This window comes from Electrophorus electricus, chromosome 18 (assembly GCF_041902795.1).
Source record: "Electrophorus electricus isolate QZ-2024a chromosome 18, ASM4190279v1, whole genome shotgun sequence".
Taxonomy (NCBI): Eukaryota; Metazoa; Chordata; class Actinopteri; order Gymnotiformes; family Gymnotidae; genus Electrophorus; species Electrophorus electricus.
The window spans coordinates 19,498,086-19,518,738 of record NC_137514.1 but is presented as its reverse complement, the minus strand read 5'-3'; the positions used below and the strand labels follow the sequence as shown (position 1 = coordinate 19,518,738).

The following is a 20,653-nucleotide window of genomic DNA, read 5'->3' as shown; positions in this document are numbered from 1 at the left end:
TACAGCCAGTTATCTTTGCTGATAATTTGCGACTAGGATACCCCCAAACCACACGGAACTTGATCATATAACTGAACTCTTAGAATCAATAGTCTGCTGCACATTCAATGATGCTGCTCCACTTAAGAATAAAAAAAAAAAAAAAAAAACCTGGGTATAATGATCACATTCACAATTTAAAACAAAACACTCAAAAAATAGAACATAAATGGTGCCACACTAACATTGTAGTCTTCCAGCTTGTACTGTACTTCTCGAGTATAGAAAAGCAATTATTACCACTCGAACCGCTTCTCTCTCACCACTAATAGAAAAAAAATCCTAGATTTATTTTTAGTACAATCCAACTAGAAATAAAACTGATACCAATGCTCAGATTACATCATACAGTAGTAATGAGTTTATGAATTTCTTGAATGAGAAAATTAACCACATTAAAGATAACATTAAGAGTCTTAACACGACATAAGGCAGCTACTTAGAGATCAGAACAAGCCAAAAATGACTATTATCCAAGAGCCAGAAATTGCATCTCTGATCACGTGCTCCAAAATCCTCCACTTGCTTTCTATATTCACTGCCCACACAATTTCTTAAGAAAATCCTACCTGAAGTAATTGAATCTTTATTAAGTTGAATAGGCTATGTTCCTAAATAATTCTCAGTGTTTTGCTGGTCATTGTTGTTTGATATCTGGTTCTGTTCTATTGTTTCTGCCTAACTTGCATTTTTCCTGCCTGATTATCATTTTGTGTTTCTCGCCTTGTTCTGTTTCTTTGCTCAACCTGTTTTATTTTTCTGCATCCTTACTCTGCTGCCTTCCAAAAATGCCATAGTTTCTGTGTACTGCATGCATACAAGTGGATGATTACAGGAAGTTTAAAAAGAAATACATATATTTTCAACTGATGTGCCTGGTTTCCTTACTCTCAGATATGCATGTAAAAGGATGACCCACTAGGGCCTCGATATTCACAGGCCCCAACATATAACTTAACAACAGTAGATATAATAATATTTTGTATTTGTGTAAAGACATTCAAGTATCATTTAATAATAATGGTTATAATAAAAATAGTTATTTATGCACATTTCATACTGCCCCTATACTATCTGAATTCTACCCACCACCATACACAACTGGAATTTGATAAAAAATATTCAAAAATAAACAAACATTGTCCCCCAATGTGTTAAAGAGGACACAGGAAAACTTTCTTCATGTCGTACCCAATATAGCTAGTTAGCAGATGTTGCTAGTTGTCTTAGCTAACTCTGTTAGGTGGTGTGTTGGCAAATGTTAACAGCAGAGACACTGTTAGCTAACTTGTTAGTTCGAGCTAGCAAATGAAACACGTTACCACACGCCTTTAGCTAGCTAGCTTGATGTGGGATCTGAGAACAATGGTAGTTGAAGTTACTCGTCTCAGTTAGCTAGCTAGCCGAATTACTCAATCTTCCCAGAAATTAGGTTGGTAGAATGAAAGGCCAGATTAAGGACTAACCTACCGAACTATAAACTGCCACTTTATCATCCAAAACACACAGGATTTTATGCTGACAAGCAGCCCAAGCTAAAACTTAGCTAGTGAGCTAATTAATGCAGATTAAAGGAAAACGTAACATGAAGTTATCTGTGAGCACAAGACCCTTTGGGAGAAACTGCTCAGAAGACCCAGCAGTCTGCAACCAGAGAGAAGATCATGTACTTCAAAGACATCCTGGACATGGCCGTCAATGTTAGCGATGAGTATGATCATTACCTGATGTTCAAGTCTATATTATTCATTTTGTTATTGTAAATGAGAACGTAATTTAAGCATATATGTGCTAAACATGGGCAACATGTTTCCAGAGAATGATGTCTTTGAAGAAGGATATGCCAAATACGACAACCAGACGGAAGTTTGGGATTTTGTGTGCGACCATTGTGATCTCTGTCACAAAATCTGTATCATAACAGCTCTTATTGGTGCACTTGGGATAGAAGCAGCTCTCAATGCAGAAGAAAAGCTGAAGAAGGAAACGGAAGCAGCTTCAAAGGGTTCAACTGCCATGTCTGAGAATGCACAGCACAAAAGGGTTTCTTATCCGCTCCTCCTCAGTATTTAGAGCAATACAGAAGAAGGTTTTGGGGTTTTGGGTAGTTCTTAGGCCAGTCTTGATATCTTGCTGGCCCATTTTTGCTTGGGGAAGAGACACTGCTTAATTATTATGCACACCTTGTTATAGGGTATTAATCTCTTTAGGCCACCCCCTCCCTCATTACACAAATACACATTGCATGATATGCTTAAATCTAATAAGCATTCAAGTTTATACAGCTTGGAGTTGGAAAATATGCACAAAAATGATGATATGGTCAAAATACTCTCTTGCCTAATAATTGTGCACACAGTATAGACATGTAAGTATTTTATTTAGATTTTTAGATCACACACAATGCTCATTCTGAATTGATTAGCCATGTTTTCAAGGCAGTGAGTATTTCTGTAAGATGTTTGAATGTTGGAGTTTGTTGGGAATTTATTTTAGTTGAGTAGGTAGGTTTTTTATTTGATTTCCAATTGCTAAACAGATCAGTGGGCATTTTATGTTGAACACCTAATTTTTAGATCCTGGCCAATGCTAATCCTGAAGTGATTAGCCATGTTTTCAAGATGGCTAGTTTTACAGTAAAATGAATAGCATGGAGTCTATTTTCAATTTGATTAAACAGGTGTTTATCTTTAGCTTCCATTAGTAATTAGACAGGTAAGAATTTTATTTAGAACTCCTGATTTTTAGATCACACGTATTTCTCATTATTGTAGGGAAATGACAGCAGTTACGGAGCGACTAATCGGGCTATAACCCTGGAACAACAGGACAGCACACATGGAGCAACACACAAGAGCAATAATACCACACAGATAACAGGGAGGAAAATTTGGAGTAACAGCTGGCCCCATGGGTCTCACTGCTGCTGAAGTTGAGATACCCAAGATTCTACTTCTGGAGGGGGAGGTATACCGTCCTTCATGGCTGTAATTAAATCGGTTAAGTTGTGGTGAGCATCTGGAATATAAAAACAACAACACCTTGCACACTCCCCCTTCCTTTGCTAGAACAAACCTGTGTTGAAGGACAGCAGTGTGAATGGAGAACAACTCCCTGTCTATTGTTCCTAAAGCCACTTCAAGTTTGTTTTCTAAAATTTGTCTGCCTTGCCATCCTATTTATTTTTTGCAATTTAGCAGCGATGCTGCCGCCAGGTAGTAGGGCCCAACCCATTGTTGTCCCCGGGGTCGTCCAGGGATCCCACATATGATATCCATGCCAGGCATGGTCGCTTCTTGTTTTGTCTTACTTGAGCTTTTGTCCTGAACTGTCTCTGATGGAATGAGGACTGACTGGGGGAGCTACTAGTCTCTGGGCCCATCAGCGCCAATAACGCGAACGCTCCACTCTCACTGTCACGTGGTACAGCCCGCTGCATACAGTGGGAGTTTCTACTTTGATTGTAAACATGCCTACATGTCTGCACACACCTGCACCTAGTTAGCGTTGTTCTGTGTTTATGGATTTAAACCTCTTGTTGGCATGTGCATCAATGTCGGCCATTGCCTTTGTTCACACTGCCTTTGTTCGTGTCCGTTTTCACAATGTCAATGCCCTTGTTTGTGTTCATCGTTTACCTTGTAAACCCTGCGACACTTGGGCCATTACACTACAGTTATAGATGTCACAGAAAACTAGTTTTATGATGGTAACTTTAGGCCAGAGGCTAATGATTAAAATGTAAATCTTGGGTTTGAGATATGTGTTTACAATGCCATCAAATAAATCTTCAAAATGTTCATTAGGTTATCCATGATACAATTGTTACCAATATTAAATATCTCCATTTATCAAAATAGTATGGTCTGCAATTTCCTACATTGGACCACTTCAGTTTAATCCACACTGAGGATGAACAAATATACATGACCGTTGATAAATATCTTTTAAACCCAAAGTGTTCCTGTATATTGACAAGGCAAGAGGCAGGTTGCAGGTTCGAAGAGGGAACTTTAATAAATAAAAGCAAATACAAACAAAACCAAAGAATGTAAACCAAACATGAGGCAATATGAAACACTTGGAAAATAGACTATAAAACCTAAGTATATACATAAATAAGAGTCGGGTGAATAAATAGCATACAAACATCAATGAAGAGCACAAACTGCATAAGAAACCAAACGTGCAAAATAACCGACAACTTGGGTGACAGAACGCAGGGCCTAAATACACTAACTAATAACGTAACAACAAGACACAGGAGAAACAGATAACAGGCAGAGAACTAAATAGGGGACAGAGAAAAAAATGAAACCAAAACAAAGAAGCACATGTAACAAAGACCAGGCAGAAAACAAAACAGAACTCATAGCGGTGAAAATCGCAACGCCAGGGAGAGGGGGCAATCATCACAGTTCCATTGAAGTTTCTTATTGCTATGGTAACTGTTGGTAATGTTGTCACGGAACGCTCGCCTCCCGCGAGTCACGTGGGTTGGCCCGCCACGAGCAGTGGGAGGGTCGTTGTTTGTGACCACACCTGCACCTTGTTTTGTTTATGCATTTAACCCTCATTGTAGTGTGCAGGATTGTTGGTTATTGTGGATGTAACGTTTTGATGTAGTGTTCCTTATGTTATTGCTAAACGTATGCATGTTTATTGTGCTTGTTTCTTGTTAACCGTTTTATGTTCATGTTAATGTTTGTAACGCTTGTGAGTACCAATATCGTTTTGTGTTTATGTAAATAAATGTACGTCCCAGTCGCTGGATTCTGTGCGTCCTGCCCCTCGCCCTGCGGCACTCGGGCCACCACGCGTTATAAATGTATATGTCTCTGCATGTATTTCCAAATAGTATGTCTCTCACTAAGATGCTAATTTAAAATTAGCTGCTTTCAGCTAGGTAGCTAATTAGCTAACTTGTTTATAAATGCAAAACAATTAGCTACAGTGGTGGGAAAAAGTGTCTGAAAAAAAAACACTTTTCACACCACTCTAGGTGGCTACCTAGCAAGATAACTTATCCAAATTAACGTGCGTTTCAAATAGATTTCTTACTAATATATTAATAATTTATTCTCTTTGTAAATTACTTTATTTTTCCTAAAAATAATTTAAAAGGAATCTAAGATACACATTTACACACCCATTCTCCTGCCACCGTCGCGAATTAACTCGTGTTCTTGTCTGGCTTTTTTTTCCCAGACCTGAGTAGCTCCCTTTCTGTTTCGCATTGCATTGTGGGTTGTTGTTGTCCACCCAAACCATACTCAAAAACCAACCAGTTCTATGTATGCTTTGTGGATTTTTGAGTTTACCCCACATTGACACTATTAACTCTACTGCATACTACATATTCAAATACTAGTTATCATCGGTAATTAGTACACAATTGGGATGCATCCTAACTTAAAAGCAGGGTAATGGAATGGCACAGAAAAACAAGCAAATCAGTTATATAGATAATATGCAGCAGTGTGTGTGTGTGTGTGTGTGTGTGTGTGTGTGTGTGTGTGTGTGTGTGTGTGTGTGAAGGGGCCCCTTCATCCCTTTACACTGTGTGCTCAGGAGAGGGGCGCCTGAACACAGTTGTTGAGCTGCATGGCTGCAGCTGCTCAATGCTTCTCTCTGCCCTGGTCCAAGGGCCTGCAAGCTGAACAGAGCCCCCAGTGCCTCTGTGCCAGTGGGAGGCTGGGAACTCCTAGGTGACCCCACCCTGCTTCACCCACCAAGTCCCCATCAGCACAGAATAGAAGCAGGAGGAGCATGTTGGATTTCCAGCAGGAGTGGGTGGGGTTTGTGTAGGACAGAGTGTGCTTCATTCATATTCATATTTCCTCAGGTCACTCATGTGTTCTACAGTGGTTCTAAAACAAATAAAACTACAGTCATTCCTCCTGATCTGCTGCTAACAACTAGGTGTTGCTTATGGTGAGGACAGTCTACTCAGTGTATGAGTGTTGCCTATAGTGTTATAGGTGGTATCTATGGTCTTCTGTGTGTGTATGGTACCTACATTGTACACTGTTTCTGTGCAGAAGTGTATTGTGGTGGTGGGTTGGGGTGTAAATGTATTACATTTGGCAGAGAATAGTCAGGTGACTACTGATCCTCAGATTCTCAATGTTTATTTATTTATCTTCAGATCAATTTTTTTAGCATTAGTATGGGACAGCTAGTCTACTAGTTTAATAAGTGAGCAATAAAGGTGCTTTTATTTCTTTAAATCTTCTAGGTCTATCACAATTGGCTTATGTTACGCTTCCGACAGGAACAAGGCAAGAGGTAGAATGCAAAATGCAGGAGGTGGTTTATTAAATGAGGAAACATGAATGGTAAAACAAACAGAGGCTAAGGGGTGCTGGGGGTAATCTAACACACGGCTGGAGTGCACAGAAAAGCAATGATGATGATGACAACTATATGCTCCAATCACTTTGTCCAGGTTGTCTACACTTTTGTTTTTGCTGTAGTCCAGGATCATAACCAGCTTCCTGTCTTCACAATGTCGGATCTTAGCATCCTTGTGCAATGTACTCATGAGGATGATGTTTTTGTTTGTGTTTGGGCAATAAGAAACAAGCATGGTAGTGGGGTGAAGGCAAACTTGGAAGAAAATATGTCTCTCTGCTTTGTTGTAAGGAGTGCAGCAGGGAGTTCAGGCTTGTTCTTTTTAACTGTGCCTACCATGCTTATCTTCTTCTTCATTAAGTACTTGTCAAGTTCATATGATGTAAAAAAAAAATGTCACACGTAACAGATGTCAGACCTTCAGTCTTATCAAGAACAACACAAATCCCTTGATTCATCTCGGGGGCTCCACCCCTTGGCTTCCCTGTGTACACTTGCATTTTCCAAGCGTAGCAGCATTGTTTATCACAGGGAAGCCCAGATGTTGATTCCATACTTTGCTGGCTTGCTAGGCATGTACTGTCTGAAAGGACAATGACCTTTTGACAAAGAGAGACAGATTTCAATATCAGGGTCACAAAAAATGCAGAAAATTGCCCTTCCACTCTCAGCATCCTAAAGACGGGATGTGGCCTCCCCTCAGGATTTGTATACACCACCCAAGAATAGTACACCTATGTAGGCATGCAGGTCAATGGCATCCATCTTCTTCCAGTTTTCTCCATACTTGCAGAAACCCTACATATTTGTCATTTCAAGGATGATCTTTTCAATGTCTTGTGTAGTAAAGAGGCAGAAGGTTGAGGCAAAGTCCTTGGCATTGGACATAGCTAATCTTGTAAGCCCTTGAGTCATCTGCATTAGATTGTGTGCTGTCAGCCTGCCCTGATCAACAAAGAGTGATGTGGACCACAACAAAGCCTGTTCTTTGACAAAAATGTCTCTCCCAGTTTGATGGTCTTCAGGGAGTTCTTCCTCACATGAAGCTGAATCATCATGATCAGTTATATTCATCATCATCATCATCATCATCATCATCATCATCATTATCATCATCAGATATCACTTCTTTGTCTCATCCATTATGACTTTGTTCCTCCTGTACATCTTATTAGGTCAGCAGGTCAAGGTCCTGTTGCCCATTGTATCATGTGCTCTTGGTTTCAGCAGAGAAAGAAACTGGGGTCCTGACATGAGCCTTTTATAGGAATATGACCACCGCGCCTATTACCTATTTCGTGCTAGAAAACGATGCTCTCCCAATGAGTACTGCTCTTACTTTGATACATTGTATGATAGTGTATGAGACAGGTGTGGGGGTCAGGTGTGAAGTTGGGCAATGCATAACACTATATATTCACTGGAAAGTTTATTCTTGAAGCATGTATAATTATATTTATTTTTCTCTTATATCCCTGTGTGTATTAAAATTTATTTGAAATAATAAATAAATTTTATATTTTATTTATATGTTTATATTTATACTGTTTTTATCTTTTTAGTTGTTATAAATAATTTAGTAATGGTTGAATTTGCCTACAGATCATTGTAACGGCTGCCCGAGTGCCGCAAGGGCAGGACGCACAGACTCCCTCGACTTGATGAAACATTTATTAACAATTAGCATAAAAGACAATGGTGGCATTCATTCAATATCAACGTTAAACACGAACACACTTCACACGTTTAAACAGACCCTGTATCTAAGATAATAACAGAGGAATAGGTTGTCTTTTGTCTTGTTTTTGAGAGGTCCCTTATCCTTAGATCACAGACTATTCAGATATACAGATCTATGAATCATTTGCGTTTGGCTAATAAGAACTGTTTTTCAACACAGACCCACCCCCTGCGGTTTCACCTGTGCATTAAATTCGCGGAAAAACCAGGTTCTTGTAAATAGACTAGTCTGTACGGGAGTAATGAATACATGCAAAAAGACATACGCGTCAGTGATAAGTAAGTAAAAACTTAAAGGTAGTTCCATTATTATTATTATTATTATTATTATTATTATTATTATTATTATTATTATTATTACAAAATAATAAGGTACAATATGTACACTCAAACAACACAATGACTTCAGTTTATTTGTTATGCACAGAATATAACTGTACATAATGAGCTGCCTTACATTTTACAGTGAATAGTAAGTTATTTCAAAGCAACTAATTAGATTTTTAATTAGTTTTTTTTTTTTTTTCTGTGGCTTGAAACACAGCTGGTGCCGCTATTATACTCTAAACTCATCTGACTGTACCAGAGTCCTGTAAACTGTTTGTATTGTGTATTAGTCTTCATTAATAATCTGGTCTTGACCAAGTTCAAACCAAGACTCGTTGCATTCAGACTACCCTTATACTTCAACATACCTTTATATTTGTCACTAATCCCCACTAACCAAATGAGAAAAGAATAAACTAACGAATGGCGTGAGAAAACGAACGAGTTCTGCAAGTTTCTCACTGGTCTTCGTATTCCGAAATTTAATAAATGGGTATAAAGTAGTTCTTAGTTTACTGCACCCGTGGACCAGATGGGAACGAGCAACTAGACGAAAACTAATCAATTTCACAGATTTTCGCTGGCTTGAAACACTCTCTTCAGGAGCTACTCTCCGCGGCAGTACTATCCGATTAACTGCAGTGCCTTTTGCATATCCCGTTTGTATAATGTATTTTTGCAAAGGTGGACAATAGCTGTATGGCTGTATTTAAGTACTGTATTTAAATATAATTTTGGGCAATTTGCAGTTTACTCAGGCATTATTAATGCTGAATAGGTAATCATGCTAAAAAGTGATTGGATACATTTTCATTTAGGCCTTCAGAGTACAAAATTACAATAATACACGTATTTACGTAAACAGCACATTGCAATTCATATTTATTCATTTTAAATATAAAAGCTGAAAATTATCGATTATCATTAGTTCATAAGTGAATGGATACAACTGCCTGCGATACAGATTCGCTAAAATGTAGGCTACAGTAGCTTACAGAGAAGGCTGTTGCATGATCGAACATGGCGTATCTATTCGTAGCCATTGAATTGGATGACGGAGCGCGTTTAGCGCGCAGAAAGTTCAGGCCACCAAGGTCGTTTCAAGACAGGACAGATCCACTTGATTTTTCGGATGACGACTTTTACCAGCGCTACATACTCCGAATGCATAGTATCTGGGCAAAGTATTAGGACCCTACATCGAAATCACTCGGTGCAGTAAAGCGCTTACTAAAGACCAAATGTCCTGTATGGCTTTGAGGCACATTTTTAAAACAGAACTGCCTACCCTAAAACGTAGTGTGTTGGCCCGTTTAAGTTGTATTATGTTGTATTGTACTTTCCAATAACAATTTTTTAATGTTAAAGCGCCCATAAATGTGGTAAAAAGCGTGCTTACGCATTTAGTCTGTCGACAATTTTCTGCCAGTTTGCCTCTCTACATTTAATAACACTAGCGATAGTTTATTTCCTACTAATAATTACTTAATATTCTTCATGAGTAATTCCTGCTAATTCATAATTCATAAATATTAAAAATATTGCTTGCGCGCGTGATCTACCATTACAAATGCCTGGCTTGAAAAAGAGTACGGAGAAACCTTAATTGCATGCACGTTACAAAACGCACAGCGAATAAGAAATAAGGGAGACGCTGTAAACAGCATCATTGCCATTATTATTAGGGGTCCAGTGCTGTAACCCTATTATATGTTAGAGATTTGTTTAAGAATTCTTATTCAGATCCATTACTAAAACCAATCGCCCAGACGAGAACAAAGGTCCAACAGACATGAAATTCGGTAAGTAGGTAGCAGTCCCCTCCACAACGCCAGACCGATTAGATGATAGGTATGACTATAATACAAACGTATTCCATAACACTGTAAATCACAGAGTCAAAATACGCCCCCCCCCCCACCCCCCACCCCCCAAGCTTGTAAATCCATTTCAACACTACTTGGATTCCACATGCCAATCAAAAACAGTTTGAGTGTGCATTGCATATCTTGTATATCTGGTCCCAACCCAGCACTGATAGAGACTTCACTACAGCTATTCAGTACGTGTATCTATGAAATGGCAACTCAGTGCACATACTTTACCCATGAATGGGTAAGTATAACGTCAATTATAGTAGAACGTTTGTTACAAGTACAACCTGTTTAGATTTTAGTGGTTAGTTCATGCTCAGCTTCTAATTATAGGACAATAACAAGCCTGCTCACATCACAGAACATTTGTTAGTCCTTGTTATTTTTTAATTCTTTAATTTTTTTGGTCACTAATTTTCCCATTACAGTGGGACATGTGTATACACGTGTATTCCGAAAATGAACAGAAACTGCTTGTAGTGGTTGTATTAATGCAATTATTTTGTTTCAATCTGCAGGTGTTTTTTTCTGGATAGTGGATTAAGATGGAAAAAAAGCAATTCCCTCTTTTTGTTTTGATTGTAGTTTCTGTGTTATTAGGGGTCATCCTTACCCAAATGTTTACTGGATATACATTTATGGACATATTGCCCTCTAGTTTCAATGGTTCTGAAACAAACAAATTCAATTTGTTTTCCATAACCCCCATTAAACACTCAAAACATTTAATGGTGTCTGCATTCATCGATCACAGAATCAATAAGGCCATTCGAGTTATCAGCATAATCAGAAGGGACAGTCTGCAGCCTCTTTACTGCATCTACTGTAACAATGACCATAACTGCCAGACTGCTGAGGCTGAAGTCCAGATACACAGTGACCATTTTGGTTTTCCATATGCAGCTTCAGATGTTCTGTGTGATGGTGCACACACTCAAGATGCAGCATTTGTATCCATTTCAACTAGTAGAAACATCTCTGCCATTTATTCTGAAGATCTCTTACCAATAAAGAACACAGTGACCAGGGAATCATTTAAGTTCAACTTCAGTGTATGTATCTCAAACCTCTTTGGAAGCTATAATAATGTTCTGCAATTTGTACAAACCATGGAAATGTACAAGCTTTTGGGTGTACAACATGTAGTGATCTACAACACAAGCTGTGGTCCTGACCTGGAGAAACTCTTACAGCATTATAAGAGGGAAGGAATTTTAGAGATTGTTCCATGGCCTATTGACCATTTCCTTAACCCATCTAAAGGATGGAACTTTGTGGAGCATGGTGGAGACCTCCACTATTATGGTCAGTTGGTAACCCTCAATGAGTGTATTTATAGAAACATGTATCAGTCCAAATATGTTCTTCTGAATGACATTGATGAAATCATTATGCCTTATAAGCATGCTAACCTTCCATTACTGATGGAGGATCTTCAACAGCAGCACAAAGACATGGGTGTGTTTTTCATTGAGAGTCACTTTTTCCCCAAGACACAATTTGAAGAGAGTGATCGATTCAGTCGGCCAGAATGGAGAAATATACCCGGTGTTAATATTATGGAACATATTTATAGAGAACCAGATAGAAAAGACTTAGACAACCCCAGAAAAATGATTATCAATCCAAGGACTGTAGTGCAAACATCAGTGCACTACGTACCCCAAAAATATGGAGATGTTTTTTTTGTGCCTTTTGATGTATGTCGAATTGTTCATATAAGATCACCACGACAAGGGACTCTTACCAAAGATCAACTGGTTGTTGATAAAAGGGTGTGGGACTTTGCCTCAGAACTCATACCAAACATTGATAAGACTCTACAGGCATCTGGTTTGATGGAAATTACAGATTGATATGATATTCATTTTAGTGTTTCTTTTTTTTTCTGTGGCATTGCCTATGTCATAAATGTATGTAAATGTCTAGAATAAAAAAAAAAAGTACAATTGTGTTACCAAAATTTATTTATGGCCCATTTTGTAAATGTTATTTGACTGTCCTTTTACACTTTATTATCAACTTTCTTATTGCCACAAGTAGATACTCCTGAACTGTCTCTGATGGAATATTGACTGCCTGGGGGAGCTACTAGTCTCTGGGCCCATCAGCGCCAATAACGCGAACGCTCCACTTTCACTGTCACGTGGTACAGCCCGCTGCATACAGTGGGAGTTTTCTTATTGCTATGGTAATTGTTGGTAATGTTGTCACGGAACGCTCGCCTCCCGCGAGTCACGTGGGTTGGCCCGCCACGAGCAGTGGGAGGGTCGTTGTTTGTGACCACACCTGCACACATCTGCACCTTGTTTTGTTTATGTATTTAACCCTCGTTGTAGTGTGCAGGATTGTTGGTTATTGTGGATGTAACGTTTTGATGTAGTGTTCCTTATGTTATTGCTAAACGTATGCATGTTTATTGTGCTTGTTTCTTGTAAACCATTTCATGTTCATGTTAATGTTTGTAACGCTTGTGAGTACCAATATCGTTTTGTGTTTATGTAAATAAATGTACGTCCCAGTCGCTGGATTCTGTGCGTCCTGCCCCTCGCCCTGCGGCACTCGGGCCACAACGCGTTATAAATGTATATGTCTCTGCATGTATTTCCAAATAATATGTCTCTCACTAAGATGTTAATTTAAAATTAGCTGCTTTCAGCTAGGTAGCTAATTAGCTAACTTGTTTATAAATGCAAAACAATTAGCTACAGTGGTGGGAAAAAGTGTCTGAAAAAAAAACACTTTTCACACCACTCTAGGTGGCTACCTAGCAAGATAACTTATCCAAATTAACGTGCATTTCAAATAGATTTCTTACTAATATATTAATAATTTATTCTCTTTGTAAATTACTTTATTTTTCCTAAAAAGAATTTAAAAGGAATCTAAGATACACATTTACACACCCATTCTCCTGCCACCATCGTGACTTAACTCGTGTTCTTGTCTGGCTTTTTTTTCCCAGACCTGAGTAGCTCCCTTTCTGTTTCGCATTGCATTGTGGGTTGTTGTTGTCCATCCAAACCATACTCAAAAACCAACCAGTTCTATGTATGCTTTGTGGATTTTTGAGTTTATCCCACATTGACACTATTAACTCTACTGCATACTATATATTCAAATACTAGTTATCATCGGTAATTAGTACACAATTGGGATGCATCCTAACTTAAAAGCAGGGTAATGGAATGGCACAGAAAAACAAGCAAATCAGTTATATAGATAATATGCAGCAGTGTGTGTGTGTGTGTGTGTGTGTGTGTGTGTGTGTGTGTGAAGGGGCCCCTTCATCCCTTTACACTGTGTGCTCAGGAGAGGGGCGCCTGAACACAGTTGTTGAGCTGCATGGCTGCAGCTGCTCAATGCTTCTCTCTGCGCCGGTCCAAGGGCCTGCAAGCTGAACAGAGCCCCCAGTGCCTCTGTGCCAGTGGGAGGCTGGGAACTCCTAGGTGACCCCACCCTGCTTCACCCACCATGTCCCCATCAGCACAGAATAGAAGCAGGAGGAGCATGTTGGATTTCCAGCAGGAGTGGGTGGGGTTTGTGTAGGACAGAGTGTGCTTCATTCATATTCATATTTCCTCAGGTCACTCATGTGTTCTACAGTGGTTCTAAAACAAATAAAACTACAGTCATTCCTCCTGATCTGCTGCTAACAACTAGGTGTTGCTTATGGTGAGGACAGTCTGTGTGTGTGTGTGCATTTGTGGTACTCAGTGTATGATTGTTGCCTATAGTGTTATAGGTGGTATCTATGGTCTTCTGTGTGTGTATGGTACCTAAATTGTATACTGTTTCTGTGCAGAAGTGTATTGTGGTGGTGGGGTGGGGTGTAAATGTATTACATTTAGCAGAGAATAGTCAGGTGACTACTGATCCTCAGATTCTCAATGTTTATTTATTTATCTTCAGATCAATTTTTTTAGCATTAGTATGGGACAGCTAGTCTACTAGTTTAATAAGTGCGCAATAAAGGTGCTTTTATTTCTTTAAATCTTCTAGGTCTATCACAATTGGCTTATGTTACGCTTCCGACAGGAACAAGGCAAGAGGTAGAATGCAAAATGCAGGAGGTGGTTTATTAAATGAGGAAACATGAATGGTAAAACAAACAGAGGCTAAGGGGTGCTGGGGGTAATCTAACACACGGCTGGAGTGCACAGAAAAGCAATGATGATGATGACAACTATATGCTCCAATCACTTTGTCCAGGTTGTCTACACTTTTGTTTTTGCTGTAGTCCAGGATCATAACCAGCTTCCTGTCTTCACAATGTCGGATCTTAGCATCCTTGTGCAATGTACTCATGAGGATGATGTTTTTGTTTGTCTTTGGGCAATAAGAAACAAGCATGGTATTGGGGTGAAGGCAAACTTGGAAGAAAATATGTCTCTCTGCTTTGTTGTAAGGAGTGCAGCAGGGAGTTCAGGCTTGTTCTTTCTAACTGTGCCTACCATGCTTATCTTCTTCTTCATTAAGTACTTGTCAAGTTCATATGATGTAAAAAAAAAATGTCACACGTAACAGATGTCAGACCTTCAGTCTTATCAAGAACAACACAAATCCCTTGATTCATCTCGGGGGCTCCACCCCTTGGCTTCCCTGTGTACACTTGCATTTTCTAAGCGTAGCGGCATTGTGTATCACAGGGAAGCCCAGATCTTGATTCCATACTTTGCTGGCTTGCTAGGCATGTACTGTCTGAAAGGACAATGACCTTTTGACAAAGAGAGACAGATTTCAATATCAGGGTCACAAAAAATGCAGAAAATTGCCCTTCCACTCTCAGCATCCTAAAGACGGGATGTGGCCTCCCCTCAGGATTTGTATACACCACCCAAGAATAGTACACCTATGTAGGCATCCATCTTCTTCCAGTTTTCTCCATACTTGCGGAAACCCTACATATTTGTCATTTCAAGGATGATCTTTTCAATGTCTGGTGTAGTAAAGAGGCAGAAGGTTGAGGCAAAGTCCTTGGCATTGGACATAGCTAATCTTGTAAGCCCTTGAGTCATCTGCATTAGATTGTGTGCTGCCAGCCTGCCCTGATCAACAAAGAGTGATGTGGACCACAACAAAGCCTGTTCTTTGACAAAAATGTCTCTCACAGCTTGATGGTCTTCAGGGAGTTCTTCCTCACATGAAGCTGAATCATCATGATCAGTTATATTCATCATCATCATCATCATCATCATCATCATCAGAATTCACTTCTTTATCTCATACATTATGACTTTGTTCCTCCTGTACATCTTATTAGGTCAGCAGGTCAAGGTCCTGTTGGCCATTGTATCATGTGCTCTTGGTTTCAGCAGAGAAAGAAACTGGGGTCCTGACATGAGCCTTTTATAGGAATATGACCACCGCGCCTATTACCTATTTCGTGCTAGAAAACGATGCTCTCCCAATGAGTACTGCTCTTACTTTGATACATTGTATGATAGTGTATGAGACAGGTGTGGGGGTCAGGTGTGAAGTTGGGCAATGCATAACACTATATATTCACTGGAAAGTTTATTCTTGAAGCATGTATAATTATATTTATTTTCTCTTATATCCCTGTGTGTATTAAAATTTATTTGAAATAATAAATAAATTTTATATTTTATTTATATGTTTATATTTATACTGTTTTTATCTTTTTAGTTGTTATAAATAATTTAGTAATGGTTGAATTTGCCTACAGATCATTGTAACGGCTGCCCGAGTGCCGCAAGGGCAGGACGCACAGACTCCCTCGACTTGATGAAACATTTATTAACAATTAGCATAAAAGACAATGGTGGCATTCATTCAATATCAACGTTAAACACGAACACACTTCACACGTTTAAACAGACCCTGTATCTAAGATAATAACAGAGGAATAGGTTGTCTTTTGTCTTGTTTTTGAGAGGTCCCTTATCCTTAGTTCACAGACTATTCAGATATGCAGATCTATGAATCATTTGCGTTTGGCTAATAAGAACTGTTTTTCAACACAGACCCACCCCCTGCGGTTTCACCTGTGCATTAAATTCGCGGAAAAACCAGGTTCTTGTAAATAGACTAGTCTGTACGGGAGTAAAGAATACATGCAAAAAGACATACGCGTCAGTGATAAGTAAGTAAAAACTTAAAGGTAGTTCCATTATTATTATTATTATTATTATCATTATTATTATTATTATTATTACAAAATAATAAGGTACAATATGTACACTCAAACAACACAATGACTTCAGTTTATTTGTTATGCACAGACTATAACTGTACATAATGAGCTGCCTTACATTTTACAGTGAATAGTAAGTTATTTCAAGGCAACTAATTAGATTTTTAATTAGATTTTTTTTTTTCTGTGGCTTGAAACACAGCTGGTGCCGCTATTATACTCTAAACTCATCTGACTGTACCAGAGTCCTGTAAACTGTTTGTATTGTGTATTAGTCTTCATTAATAATCTGGTCTTGACCAAGTTCAAACCAAGACTCGTTGCATTCAGACTACCCTTATACTTCAACATACCTTTATATTTGTCACTAATCCCCACTAACCAAATGAGAAAAGAATAAACTAACGAATGGCGTGAGAAAACGAACGAGTTCTGCAAGTTTCTCACTGGTCTTCGTAGTCCGAAATTTAATAAATGGGTATAAAGTACTTCTTAGTTTACTGCACCCGTGGACCAGATGGGAACGAGCAACTAGACGAAAACTAATCCATTTCACAGATTTTCGCTGGCTTGAAACACTCTCTTCAGGAGCTACTCTCCGCGGCAGTACTATCCGATTAACTGCAGTGCCTTTTGCATATCCAGTTTCTATAATGTATTTTTGCAAAGGTGGACAATAGCTGTATGGCTGTATTTAGGTACTGTATTTAAATATAATTTTGGGCAATTTGCAGTTTACTCAGGCATTATTAATGCTGAATAGGTAATCATGCTAAAAAGTGTTTGCGTACATTTTCATTTAGGCCTTCAGAGTACAAAATTACAATAATACACGTATTTACGTAAACAGCACATTGCAATTCATATTTATTCATTTTAAATATAAAAGCTGAAAATTGTCGATTATCATTAGTTCATAAGTGAATGGCTACAACTGCCTGCGATACAGATTCGCTAAAATGTAGGCTACAGTAGCTTACAGTGAAGGCTGTTGCATGATCGAACATGGCGTATCTATTCGTAGCCATTGAATTGGATGACGGAGCGCGTTTAGCGCGCAGAAAGTTCAGGCCACCAAGGTCGTTTCAAGACAGGACAGATCCACTTGATTTTTCGGATGACGACTTTTACCAGCGCTACATACTCAGAATGCATAGTATCTGGGCAAAGTATTAGGACCCTACATCGAAATCACTCGGTGCAGTAAAGCGCTTACTAAAGACCAAATGTCCTGTATGGCTTTGAGGCGCATTTTTAAAACAGAACTGCCTACTCTAAACCGTAGTGTGTTGGCCCGTTTAAGTTGTATTATGTTATATTATACTTTCCAATAACAATTTTAAATTTTAAAGCGCCCATAAATGTGGTAAAAAGCGTGCTTACGCATTTAGTCTGTCGACAATTTTCTGCCAGTTTGCATCTCTACTTTTAATAAACTAGAGATTATTTCCTACTAATAATTACTTAATATTCTTCATGAGTAATTCCTGCTAATTCATAAATATTAAAAATATTGCTTGCGCGCGTGATCTACCATTACAAATGCCTGGCTTGAAAAAGAGTACGGAGAAACCTTAATTGCATGCACGTTACAAAACGCACAGCGAATAAGAAATAAGGGAGACGCTGTAAACAGCATCATTGCCATTATTATTAGGGGTCCAGTGCTGTAACCCTATTATATGTTAGAGATTTGTTTAAGAATTCTTATTCAGATCCATTACTAAAACCAATCGCCCAGACGAGAACAAAGGTCCAACAGACATGAAATTCGGTAAGTAGGTAGCAGTCCCCTCCACAACGCCAGACCGATTAGATGATAGGTATGACTATAATACAAACGTATTCCATAACACTGTATATCACAGAGTCAAAATCCGCTCCCCCACCCCCCACCCCCACCCCCACCCCCCAAGCTTGTAAATCCATTTCAACACTACTTGGATTCCACATGCCAATCAAAAACAGGTTGAGTGTGCATTGCATATCTTGTATATCTGGTCCCAACCCAGCACTGATAGACACTTTGGTACAGCTATTGAGTACGTGTATCTATGAAATGGCAACTCAGTGCACATACTTTACCCATAAATGGGTAAGTATAATGTCATTTATAGTAGAACGTTTGTTACAAGTAGTTAGTTCATGCTGAGCTTCTAATTCTAGGACAATAACAAGCCTGCTCACATCGCAGAACATTTTTTAGTCCTTGTTATTTTTTAATTCTTTAATTTTTTTGGTCACTAATTTTCCCATTATAGTGGAACATGTGTATACACGTGTATTCCGAAAATAAACAGAAACTGCTTGTAGTGGTTGTATTAATGCAATTATTTTGTTTCAATCTGCAGGTGTTTTTTTCTGGATAGTGGATTAAGATGGAAAAAAAGCAAGTCCCTCTTTTTGTTTTGATTGTAGTTTCTGTGTTATTAGGGGTCATCCTTACTCAAATGTTTACTGGATATACATTTATGGACATATTGCCATCTAGATTCAATGGTTCTGAAACAAACAAATTCAATTTGTTTTCCATAACCCCCATTAAACACTCAAAACATTTAATGGTGTCTGCATTCATCGATCACAGAATCAATAAGGCCATTCGAGTTATCAGCATAATCAGAAGGGACAGTCTGCAGCCTCTTTACTGCATCTACTGTAACAATGACCATAACTGCCAGACTGCTGAGGCTGAAGTCCAGATACACGTTGACCATTTTGGCTTTCCATTTGGAGCCTCAGATGTCCTGTGTCATGGCGCACACACTCAGAGTGCAACACGTGTAGCCATTTCAACCACTGCAAACATCTCAGAGATTCATAATGAAGATTTCTTGCCCATCAAGAATGAAAAGACCCATGAATCATTTATGTTCAATTTCACTGTCTGTATCTCCAGCCTTTTTGATAGCTACAATAATGTTTTGCAATTTGCCCAAACAGTGGAGATATACAAACTTCTAGGTGTTCAACATATAGTTATCTACAATACGAGCTGTGGACCTGACCTGGAGAAACTCTTACAGCATTATAAGAGGGAAGGAATTTTAGAGATTGTTCCATGGCCTATTGACCATTTCCTTAACCCATCTAAAGGATGGAACTTTGTGGAGCATGGTGGAGACCTTCACTATTATGGTCAGTTGGTAACCCTCAATGAGTGTATTTATAGAAACATGTATCAGTCCAAATATGTTCTTCTGAATGACATTGATGAAATCATTATGCCTTATAAGCATGCTAACCTTCCATTACTGATGGAGGATCTTCAACAGCAGCACAAAGACATGGGTGTGTTTTTCATTGAGAGTCACTTTTTCCCCAAGACACAATTTGAAGAGAGTGATCGATTCAGTCGGCCAGAATGGAGAAATATACCCGGTGTTAATATTATGGAACATATTTATAGAGAACCAGATAGAAAAGACTTAGACAACCCCAGAAAAATGATTATCAATCCAAGGACTGTAGTGCAAACATCAGTGCACTACGTACCCCAAAAATATGGAGATGTCTTTTTTGTGCCTTTTGATGTATGTCGAATTGTTCATGTAAGATCACCACGACAAGGGACTCTTACCAAAGATCAACTGGTTGTTGATAAAAGGGTGTGGGACTTTGCCTCAGAACTCATACCAAACATTGATAAGACTCTACAGGCATCTGGTTTGATGGAAATTACAGATTGATATGATATTCATTTTAGTGTTTCTTTTTTTTTTCTGTGGCATTGCCTATGTCATAAATATATGTAAATGTCTAGAATAAAAAAAAAATATGTATAATTGTGTTACCAACATTTATATATGGCCTATATTGTAAATGTTATTTGACTGTCCTTTTACACTTTATTATCAACTTTCTTAATGCCACAAGTAGATACTCCAACCTTAGAAGGCTGCTCCCCGAATTTGAATATATATTACACATTTTTTTTCAAAGGCTTTTGTGTAGTCATTGCTGTCTCCTGCATGTATTAGCAAAATTGTTACATCAGCAAAAATTCCTTATGTATCCAAAGCCAGACAATAATTTCATGCAGTTTCTTCAATACATTAGATTGTAACAGAGTACATTTCAGAGGTCTGTTGTTGTTCTTGTATTCAGAAAATAATGCATTCATATAGCTCCCATACATTATGATTACATTTATATCTTACCT

At 38.5% G+C, this 20,653-nt stretch overlaps 2 protein-coding genes across 2 annotated transcripts; both read left to right on the top strand.

Moving 5' to 3' along the window:
• Positions 1–9,480: 9,480 nt before the first annotated feature.
• LOC118242741 (uncharacterized) lies at positions 9,481–12,190 on the top strand. Its single transcript, XM_081700885.1, has 3 exons — positions 9,481–9,644; positions 10,204–10,262; positions 10,935–12,190. Exons 1-3 carry the CDS (start codon positions 9,481–9,483, stop codon positions 12,188–12,190), a joined length of 1,479 nt encoding a protein of 492 aa, XP_081557011.1.
• Positions 12,191–18,962: 6,772 nt separating this feature from the next.
• On the top strand, positions 18,963–20,180 carry LOC145651990 (uncharacterized). Its single transcript, XM_081700884.1, has one exon. It carries the CDS (start codon positions 18,963–18,965, stop codon positions 20,178–20,180), a length of 1,218 nt encoding a protein of 405 aa, XP_081557010.1.
• The last annotated feature ends 473 nt before the right edge of the window (positions 20,181–20,653 follow it).

Bases quoted from the DNA above. Each gene is read 5' to 3' on its own strand.
- LOC118242741 (XM_081700885.1), top strand. From the start codon at position 9,481: ATGGCGTATCTATTCGTAGCCATTGAATTGGATGACGGAGCGCGTTTA. The intron at 9,645-10,203 runs GTATTAGGACCC...ATTCTTATTCAG, and splicing joins ATGCATAGTATCTGGGCAAA to ATCCATTACTAAAACCAATC. The intron at 10,263-10,934 runs GTAAGTAGGTAG...CTGTGTTATTAG, and splicing joins TCCAACAGACATGAAATTCG to GGGTCATCCTTACCCAAATG.
- LOC145651990 (XM_081700884.1), top strand. From the start codon at position 18,963: ATGGACATATTGCCATCTAGATTCAATGGTTCTGAAACAAACAAATTC.